The sequence below is a fragment of the Cucumis sativus genome, chromosome 7 (genome assembly GCF_000004075.3).
Source record: "Cucumis sativus cultivar 9930 chromosome 7, Cucumber_9930_V3, whole genome shotgun sequence".
Lineage (NCBI taxonomy): Eukaryota > Viridiplantae > Streptophyta > Magnoliopsida > Cucurbitales > Cucurbitaceae > Cucumis > Cucumis sativus.
This window is the reverse complement of record NC_026661.2, coordinates 12,450,097-12,460,936: the sequence shown is the minus strand read 5'-3', so window position 1 is coordinate 12,460,936 and position 10,840 is coordinate 12,450,097. Positions and strand designations below refer to the sequence as shown.

Below are 10,840 nucleotides of genomic sequence, written 5' to 3'. Positions count from 1 at the left end.
CGCGTATGATGATCGTTTAGAAGAAGATTACTCATGTGGTGTGTCTGATCAATCACAGGTTGATTTGGTTATTTTTTGTATTTCTGGTCGTGAGCGGGTGAACTTTTTTTTTATTTATGAAAATATTTTAACGGTTTGTTTTATTTTTTAGAAAATCCCTTATTTTAAACTTGTTTTTGTCAATTCCTTAAAGATCTACATTATTTGTAGAATTAACCCCTAAAAAAAAATATTGATTTTGACTCATAATTAATTGAAAGAAACTTTCCAAGGAATGAGCAGCCATGGGTGAAATGAAAGCTCGAACCGGCGAACCGATTGGGCAAACAGATTGGTTGATTGGCAACGAACAGTATGAAATTTTCAGGTACGGTTGTGGAAAAATTGAGAGAATAGAAGAGAAGACAGCCATTGTAGGAGGAAAGCGGATCGGAGAGCTGACAGAATAATCCATTCTAAAACCCCAACATCGAAGTCAAGCATAGGCTTTACGCTCCAATTTCTCTCTCAGTTTTGCTTAGTTTACGCTCATGGAAGCATCTTTTCAAGCTTGGACTTTCGTTGTTTGACATTACCGGAATATTTCCAACTTGCATGATCGTATCGTTTATTCTTCAGATTTAGTTGCAATGGACGCGTTGATTGAGCTCTGCGACTTGATTGCGCAGAGTCCAGCTTTGTTCTCTGAAAAGCTCTCGTGGATTTGTAGTCGATGTCCTCCATCTGAGGCCATTCTTGCTGGATCTCCTGCCATTTCGCGTTCTCAGCTCAATGCTGTGCTTGCTGTTGCTCGACTTCTCTCTAAATGTCCTGACTCGGTCGGTCTGCGCCCCAAATCTGTTGTTCTTGAGTTTCTTCGTTCAATTCCTCTGTCATTCAGCTTATCTTTCTGGCCGCAGTCGTATGGAAATGATGCTATCGCTTCGTTTTTTAATGAATTCTTGAATTACACGTCGAAAGCCTGCGAACTATCGACAGATTTTGCCACAGAGGTTTCGGGATTCTCGAGTGAGGTTGTATTGTCTGCTATTAATGATTGCAGCGAAGGTTCAGCAATTTCTAGAGCTTTTCTTGTGGCTCTGTCGAAAAGTTTTCTTCCAATTATCCCTTCCGATGCAGATAAATTGGTTAGTTGCATTCTTGATCGTTTTTTGATTTCAGAAGCTGCCCCTGGAACGCCAAGAGAACATAATCAGGCGAATTCTGAGCCATCATCGTCTCAGAGTTCGCCACTGAGTGTCAGCCATCAGCCGTCGAATGGAGGTTTAAGCCCTGGAAACGAGAACGGGCAAGTGTCAGGTTCCTTAAGTAGTGGTGCTTCACGTATCACAGACGACGCCACTAGTGCGTCATCAAGAGGGTCAGGGATGATGAACGGAAACAGCATTCTTTGGAGGAGTGGTTTAGAACAATTCAGTGAAGGTGGGGGCGTAGCTTTTGTTAGGCAACAAGTTGCCTTGTTCGAGGACGAGTCTATCGAGAATTTGGAGAAGCAGGAGATTGCCTTCAAATTGATGACCCACATTTTAGATAACTCTTCTTTTGATGGAAGGCTCTGGGAACAGATGAGAGCGTTAGCAAAGAAGCAGCTCCAGACATTGCCAACTTTTCTAAAGGTTGACATTTTCATTAGTAAACTTGCAAGAAATTTTGGCACAGGAAAAACTACACTTTCCATAATGGTTTTATCTGGACAACATTTTAAATTGAAGAAAGTTCAATATTAATTGTTAAACATAAACTTACTGATTGACATGTGCAGATTAAAAAGCGGGACTGGAGCGAACAAGGCTCAGTTTTAAAAGCAAGAATTAATACTAAACTCTTGGTTTATCAAGCTGCTGCGAGGTTAAAAATGAAGACTGTTGCTTCTCTTGATTTTGATGGGAAGCCGGCTAAGAAGTTAATATTTGAAACTTTTGCATTATTAATGGATGCTGCTGATGCCTGTTTACTCTCTGTGTGGAGAAAGTTGAGAATCTGTGAAGAACTCTTTGGTTCCTTGCTTACTGGACTAGCACAGATTGCTGTTGCTCGTGGAGGTCAGCCCTTACGAGTGTTGCTCATCCGCCTTAAGCCTCTGGTTTTAACAGTGTGTGTGCAAGTAAGTGTTCTTGATTAATTTATTTTCTTGATGCAGAGAAGTGCAATACACAGGGGAAATGATTAACAATTTTGCAATGTATTGAATAAATTTGTTGCAGGCTGATACTTGGGGCACCAACCAGGGGGCAATGTTTGAAAGTGTCCTGACAACATGTTGTGAGATAATTGAATCTTGCTGGACTAAAGATCGAGCTCCTGTTGATACATTCATTATGGGATTGGCCACAAGCATTCGTGATCGAAATGATTCTGAGGAGCAGGTTGGTTATTTGAGATTGCTGTGTGTACAATAAGTGATTACACACCACCTTTTTTCTTTTGTAGAAAAAAATATATTTCTTTCATTATTATATTGCTTGTAAACTTTCTTTTTGAAAAGGTAGGTTGCTAGTAAAATTAAGCTAATATTTATTAGATCTTTAATGCCTATGCATACAAGATGCAATCTTTAAGTTTAATCTGATTGGTTCTCTCTCTCTCTTGTATTGGATGGGCTTGTTTGTTTTAGTTGTTTAATTTTTATTGAGGTTATCAATGGGGTTAATGGGTCTCTATGATGTTAAAGTTTTCAAAAGTCCCCTAACTTCTATGAAGTGTATAATATTTCTGTTTGTTTAAATTTACAGTCAATTACCAAGCTCATTTTGATATGATGTACGCCAATTTCAGGATGATAAAGAGAAACAGGGAGTTCCTATGCAACTCAATGTTATTCGTTTGTTAGCTAAGATGACTGTTGCTGTTAACAAATCTGAAATCGTGGACATGATCTTACCCCTTTTCATTGAGAGTTTAGAAGAGGGTGATGCGTCAACTCCAGGATTATTGCGACTCCAAGTATGTAAATTTTTATCTTGCTAATATCATAGGTTATGTGGTTGTATGGCATTACATTGTTACTATTCCTAGTTTGTTTTTTTCTACCTTCAGTTGATGGCTTTCTACTATCGTCCTATTATTTTTACTACAGCTTCTTGATGCTGTATCCCGCATGGCAACCCTGGGTTTTGAGAAGTCTTATAGGGAGACAATAGTTCTGATGACAAGAAGTTACTTAAGCAAACTTTCTAGCATAGGGTCATCTGAAAGCAGAACAGTGGCTCCAGAAGCAACTACAGAACGTGTTGAGGTGTGCATATCTGTATATAATGTTATTTGAGTCCTTTATTCCAAATTCTCAATGAAATGGATGCTCATGGTTCATTACATTCTAGATACTTCCTGCAGGATTTCTTCATATTGCTAATGGTCTTAAGAGTGCTAAACTACGACTGGAGTATCGTCATCGGTTACTCTCTCTATGCTCAGATGTTGGCCTGGCTGCTGAGTCGAAAAGTGGCAGGTAGATATGCTTTTAAATTTTTGTTACATGGTATATATTTTGATTATTTATGGTTTTTATTTCTCTTGCATATAAAATTCCGTATTTAATGCTCTCCAAGTCTTACAGAAGTGGAGCAGATTTTCTGGGACCTCTACTGCCTGCAGTTGCTGAAATATGTTCTGATTTTGACCCCACAATGAATATCGAGCCATCCCTTTTGAAGTTATTTAGAAACTTATGGTTCTATATTGCGCTTTTTGGCTTGGCTCCTCCCATTCAAAAATCCCACCTTCAGACAAAATCAGTTTCCACTATGTTAAACAGTGTGGGAAGCACTGCAATTGCTCTGCAAGCTGTGAGTGGACCATACCTGTGGAATACGCAATGGTCATCTGCTGTTCAATTGATTGCTCGAGGGACTCCTCCACTTGTAAGTATTTACTCTTCCTTTCTTTTCTTTTGGGATGAGTATTAGGCTGTTAGTGTGGGAAAGAGGTAAATGAATCCACCATCTACTTTCTGATCTGGAGATTTTGAATTTTTATTTCAAGAAACTTCACCTTGGTGTTGCTTAATGTTTAAAAAGTCTTGCTTCTAATCATCATTTTAAAGATATTTAGCGGATCACTCTGTTTTTTTAGGTTGTAAGTTCAGTTAAGTGGCTTGAGGACGAGTTAGAACTCAATGCTCTCCACAATCCAGGTAGTCGGCGAGGGAGTGGCAATGAGAAAGCTGCTTTAGCCCAAAGAGCTGCTCTTTCTGCTGCTTTAGGAGGCCGAGTTGATGTTGCTGCAATGAGCACAATTTCAGGTAAATTCTTGACTTCTCATGATTTAAACTGCTTCAACATTGATGGTATGACAGTCATTTTGCAAGGGAATGTCTAGAGCAATCCAGTGGTTTAAAGCCTGCATACTCCCGGTTGATGAATAATCATGGGATTCCTCCATTGAAATTTCATAATTTTCTCTTGACTTTTACTAACAAAAACAGATATTGTAAATAAAGATAGAGAATAAGTCAAGGGGACTCTTTCTACAGTTTTTTATAGTTTTATGGATTTTGTTTTGTCTACAGCTTCGTATTGGTGCAAAAATAAGCACCAGTTTCAACAGTTAGTCTTTTTTATTTAGTTTCCAATTGGAAACCTCTATTGCAATCACCTTTAGGTGTTTATTTCATTCTATCAATGAAGTGTTTCTTATCTAAAAAAAGGTAGAGAGTAAGTCAGGATCTCACTCAAAATAAAACAGATTGAATGCTCTAGAGAAGAATGCCCTTTTTCCAGGAAGCAAGTTGCCTATCATCTCTAGAGGAAAATGCACATTTTCAGGAAGCAAGTCACCTTTGGACTTCAGCTCTTGTTCACCATGAGTTAAAGATCCTGCTTTCAGGTCCTTCCATTTGGTGCCACAAGTTATGCTCCTTTGAGTGAAATCTCACAAGCCATTTGATAGGAGAGCTATGCTTTTCTTAGCAAGTCTTCCAATGATGAAGTATCTGAGTTGTGAGCTTCCAGTCTTTTAGCTTCTTCCTAAAAAGAAAGGAGGAAAGACTTACAAACTTGACCACACGTCTAGTCTCATTGATGTGGGCCTCTAAACGCTAACGAATAGTAATCAACGAGCAATTGAAAACTAGCTGATCCAGAGTTAGTCGACCACCTTTAGATATAAGGATTTTCCTCCACTTCTATTTTCTATTGTTTAAAGCAATTAAAGCGGTAAAGACAATAGACACTAGTTACGTGGAAACCTGAGTACCGGGAGGAAAACTATGACCTGACTTTCTTATTAATTTCTCATATAAACAAAAGATACAAAGGGGGAAATAAATAGTCAACAAGCTTATGATAAAAACAGAAAGGAAATTAGGGTAAATCCTTCCTTGGGCCAAGCCCACTAATTCTAACACTCCCCCTCAAGTTGGGATGTTGATATCAACGAGACCCAACTTGCTAGCACAAGAGTCAAAACTTTGTCTGAGAAGCTCTTTGGTGAGAACATCAACAATCTGTTGGCTCGAGAGGATGTAAGGAATGCATATGCTACCATTGTCCAATTTGTCTTTAATGAAGTGTCTATCAATCTCCACGTGTTTAGTTCTATCACGTTGAATTGGATTGTTGGCGATGCTAGTAGTTGCCTTATTATCACAGAATAATTTCATCGGCACCTCACAGTCTTGATAAAGGTCAGATAAAAATTTTTGAAGCCAAATTTCCTTATAGATCCCCAAACTCATGACCCTCTATACTCAACTTTAGCACTGCTTCTGGCCACAACCCCTTGCTTCTTACTTCCAAATTAATCCGCCCCATACAAAGGTACAATAGCCGGAGGTGGATTTTCTGTCAACAATGGACATTGCCTAGTTAGAATCAATATAGGCCTCAATAGCTCTTTTGTTGGTCTTCCTAAACATCAACTCTTTAACAGGAGTTGTTTTTAAGTACCTCAGGATTATGTTGACTGTCTCCATGCGTTCCTCATAGGGAGCCTGCATGAACTGGCTAATGGTACTCACAACATAGGAGATATCCGGTCTAGTATGTGACAAGTAAATCAACTTTCCCACAAGGCATTGATATTTTTCTCTCAATTGGAACCTCATCATCTAATTTCCCAATTTACAGTTGAATTCAATAGGAGTATCAGCAGAACAACATCCCAACATACCTGTCTCAGTTAACAAATCAAAGGTATACTTCCTCTGAGATATGGAGATACCTTCTTTTGATCTTGCTACCACCATCCCAAGGAAATACTTCAAATTCCCCAAGTCTTTAAGTTCAAACCCATCACCCATCTTCTTCTTTTTTTTTTTCAGTTGGATGATTTTAGCAATGTCATCCCCAGATTTAACAATGTCATCAACGTAAACAATCAACATGACGATCTTCCTAGTCTTGGAGACTTTTGTAAACAAGGTGTGATTTGAGTGCTATTGACTGTACCCTTGGAACATGACAAAGGTAGTAAAACTATCAAACCATGCTCTCAATAACTATTTGAGCCCATACAAGGATTTTTGGAGTTTACAAACCTGATGATCAAATTGGGCTTCAAACCCTGGGGGGCTCATATAGACTTCCTCTTCCAAGTCTCCATTCAAGAACGCGTTCTTAACATCAAGCTGATACAAGGGCCCGTCTTTATTCGCTGCAACAGATAAGAGGACTCTAATGGTATTTAGTTATGCAACTAGGGAAAAAGTTTTCGAATAATCAACACCATAGGTCTGAGTAAACCCTTTGCAACTAATCTAGCCTTGTGCCTATCAAGAGTTCCATCTGCCTTGTATTTGAATGTGAACACCCATTTACATCCCATAATTTTATGTCCTTTAGGGAGAGTACGGATCTCCCAAGTTTATTCTTTCCAAGAGATCTTATCTCTTCCATAACAACAGTTTTCCACTCAGGGCACTTAATGCAATGTGGATATTTTTAGGTATCATGGTAGAGTCAAGGCTGGCTGTGAAGGCTCTAAATTGTGGTGAAAGACTCTCATAGGAAACATAGTTACAAATTGGGTGTTTTGTGGAGTCTTTCACCACAGTTTAGAGCCTTCACAGCCAGTCTTGACTCTACAAATGGAGTGTTTTGTGCAGGACCTGATACCTTTTCTTAGCGCAATGGGGATGTCAAGAAATGGATTATAACCATCAAGATTACTTGAATGATCCTGTTCAGCCTCATTACCACAAATTTATGCTCTGACCTCAGTCTCATCAACACTGTCCTTTTCTCCCATATCTTCAGCAACAACGATACCGGACCTGTCATTCTCACTGATTTTACTCAGCACATGAGTCAATAAGATTAGTCATACCTTGATCTCGTGGAGGTTCAGAGTCGTTAGATCAGTAGGGGACCCAATTTTTTTTCTTATGAGATTCCTTCTATGGTAAGTTTTCCAGGGAACTTGGTTTGTAGGTAGGACCACAGGATGAGGATCGGGGTCAAGGTAATAGGGGTTGGATTAGTAGACTCCAAGGGACAATTAAACTCTTCACTCACACTCTCCCCCTAAAGGTGGCTAACGGAAATGAAAGGCCGATCCCCACGAAAGGTGACATCCATAGTGACTAAGTATTTTCAGGGAGAATGGAAACATTTATAGTCTCGTTGAAGAAAGGGATACCCAACAAACACACACACCTAAGTCCGAGGTATGAATTAAGTCTGGTTAGGGCCAAGCTATGAACATTGGCTGTATACCCAAACACACGATGGGGAACCTCAGAAGTAAGGCGGGTGGAGGGATACGACTCCTTCAGAGAATCTAAGGAAGTCCGGAGGTGGAGACACGGGAGGGCATCCTATTGATGAGATAAGCTGCAGTAAGAACAACATCTCCCCACAGATAAGAAGGAAGGGAAGTAGACAACATAAGGGAACGGGCTACTTCCAAAAGGTGATGGTTTTTCCGCTTGGAAACCCCATTTTGTTGAGGGGTTTAAGCACACGAGCTCCCTTTGGAGGATTAGAACTCAATAAGGGTATGGTTTTGAAACTCCCGACCATTATCACTTCGAAGAATTGCAATTTTTGCATTGAACTACTTTTCTACGGTGTGATAGAAGTTCTAGAAAACAGAGGAAACTTTGGATTTATCAATGATAAAGAAGACCTAGGTAAGACGGGTATGATCATCAATAAAGGTCTCAAACCACCGTTTCCCAGAGGAGTTACCGTCCTTTTAGGGACCCCAAACGTCATTATGGATAAGGAATTGTTGGTTTGGTTTGGTTTATATAGCTGTGAGGAAAGGAAACCCGATCTTGTTTGGCCCAAATATACACATCACAAGATAACGAGGAAACATCAATTTTAGAGAAGAGATGGGGAAATAAATACTTCATATATTTAAAGTTTGGGTGGCCCTACTAGAAATGCCACAACATACAATCTTATTAAGAAATAGTAAAATATGAATACAATAAACTAGTCCTAGAGGCTAGAGCTACTACTAGCGGAAGTATCATCATCAAGGAGATAGAGTCCTTTGCTATGCTGGACAATGTCAATCATCCTCCTCGAGCTCACGTCCGAAAAAAGAAATAAAGTCAGGTAAGAAAGTAGCTTTGCAGTTCAGCTCACGAGTGATCATGGTTGTAGATAGCAAATTATAGGTAATCTTAGGCACATGCAACACATTTTGGAGGGATAGCCCTTCAAAGGGAAAAACTTGCCCCTTCCCAACAATTGGAGCTAAAGAACCAGAAGCTATTCTATCATTACCAGCCCACAGAATATAAGAAACAAAATTCTCAGAAGAACTTGTCAAGTGATTTGTAGCACCCGAGTCTAAGATCCAGGGATTCTTCTCATCGACACTGATAAAACTAAGGGACTGAGGCATATTGACTGAGCAATGGCTCCTAGAGTGGAAGGTGGACTGGGACCGTTTTGGTTTACGGTAGGGCTAGATGGTTGAGAGGTTCCATCATACTCACTCATACAAGCACGCCCTAAATTTTGTTTATTATTTTAGGAACTTTTCTTACCTCCTGGAGGACGACCATGAAGTTTTCAACATTGATCCTTAGTGTGCCATTGTTTCTTGCTTGCTCACAGATAGGGATCAGTTACCGTTGTTCTTTGGCCAAGTATACGACCACAAACAATGTCAAACTTGGGATTGAGACCAGCAAGGAAGTCATAAATTCAATCAACTTCTTCAAGTCTAGCATACTGTATGCCATCATTCGGAGTATCTCATATTGCATTCGGAGTATCTCATATTGTCTCTCTACACAGGTCCTCCCTTGCTAGAGAGAGTTTATTGAAGTAAGAGGTTACATCCAGAGTTCCTTGCTTGCAATCATGGACTTGTTTCTTCAGTGTATATAGACGAGAAGCGTTCTGACACTTCAAATAGAGTTTCTCAGTAGTGTCCCATAGATCCTTCGCAGTTGCTGCATAAAGCAGAGGTTTGTCAATTTATGATTCCATACTATTAATCAACATGGACCGAATAATAGAGTCCTCCCTCTCCAAAGACATTCCTGGACATCACCGAGTGGGGGCCAAGAGTCTCCCTAGTTAGAAAAGAAAATCGGTGACATCCCTCAAGAACCATTTTTACCGATTGAGACTAGGAAAAGTATTTCTGGCCATTCAATTTCTCCCTTGGAAAAACACCTGTACATGGAGTTGATTGATCCCAATACCACATATATGTGGCTGCTGTAAAGAATCAGAGGGTAGCGGTGTGTGAAACGATGGCAGTCCATAAACTGAGGGCAACATCGATGTGTGGATGTATGGCTGACTAAAAGGGTATTGCGGTTGGACTTGGAAAAACAGGTGGGAGTAGGCTGGCTGAACGACGGAGGGGTTAGATAGTTGCATGTGGGGATACGCGCTTGGCAACTGCGACGGGCGGACAGCTGAGGCATGTGTGGCTGGTTTCCTCCACTAGGTTGCGTGGCTGGCTTCAAGGGTGGGCCCATTGTGATCGCCGACGTCTTCTGAAGCTGGTTGTCTACTGCGGCAGTGGTTGTCTTGTCTATCTCTGTTTGGGTTTCATCTATAATCGTGTCTAGGGTTTCGTCTTTACCTCGCTTTGATACTATGTTGAAAGCGGTAGAAAAAATAAACACTAAGTTATGTGGAAACCCGAGTACCAGGAGATAAATCACGACCCAACTTTCTTATTAATTTCTCACACAAAGAAAAGATACAAATGGGAAAATGAGTACACAACAAGCTTATGAGAAAAAAGGAAAGGAAATTAGGGCAATCCTTTCTTCGGCCAAGCCCACTAATTCTAACACCTATTAGTTGCCAATTAAGCAGTTTCTTGTTTGAATATATTTTAGGAAGTATTTTCATTGTTTTCATCTCATATTACTTTGTTTCCTTTTGTAGGTGTTAAGGCTACATATCTCCTTGCAGTATCTTTTCTAGAGATTATACGTTTCAGTAGCAATGGTGGCATACTTAATGGTGGTTCAAATGTAAATGCTTCTAGAAGTGCCTTCTGTTGTGTTTTTGAGTATCTTAAAACTCCAAATCTTTTGCCTGCTGTCTCCCAATGTTTGACAGCCATAGTACACAGGGCATTTGAAACTGCAGTTTTGTGGCTGGTATGTTCTTTATTATTTACTCAACTTCTTTGTTTTGTATCTTCTTATCCTGACTCTTTTCTTTTACTCTACTTTTGTTGATAAGTACACCAGCTAATGCGTATTTTTTCTTCTGGTGCACCAGCTAATGAATATTTAAGTAACAAGCCAACTCTCGTTACAACGTCAAGTTCATACTTCCCAAGTTCCTAACTTTGAGGGACTTATATGATTCCTAATGTTTTCAAATTACTTGACCTTCATAACCCTCCTTTTTAAGGATAAAGGGGGAGTTTTGTGGTTGACTTCTTTTTTTCACTGTTTTGTGGAGAACTT

The 10,840-nt window shown here is 39.8% G+C and overlaps 1 protein-coding gene across 1 annotated transcript in view; it reads left to right on the top strand.

The window, feature by feature from the left end:
- The first annotated feature begins 271 nt into the window (after window positions 1-271).
- LOC101215702 (phosphatidylinositol 4-kinase alpha 1) overlaps window positions 272-10,840 on the top strand; it is a 30,309-nt gene continuing 19,740 nt past the window's right edge. Inside the window, exons 1-9 of the mRNA XM_011660770.2 lie at window positions 272-1,616; window positions 1,763-2,104; window positions 2,205-2,366; window positions 2,776-2,943; window positions 3,077-3,235; window positions 3,321-3,448; window positions 3,557-3,860; window positions 4,072-4,240; window positions 10,308-10,525. Coding sequence (XP_011659072.1) covers window positions 630-1,616; window positions 1,763-2,104; window positions 2,205-2,366; window positions 2,776-2,943; window positions 3,077-3,235; window positions 3,321-3,448; window positions 3,557-3,860; window positions 4,072-4,240; window positions 10,308-10,525 — 2,637 coding nt within the window. The 5' untranslated portion in view covers window positions 272-629. The remainder of the gene's footprint in view (window positions 1,617-1,762; window positions 2,105-2,204; window positions 2,367-2,775; window positions 2,944-3,076; window positions 3,236-3,320; window positions 3,449-3,556; window positions 3,861-4,071; window positions 4,241-10,307; window positions 10,526-10,840) is intronic.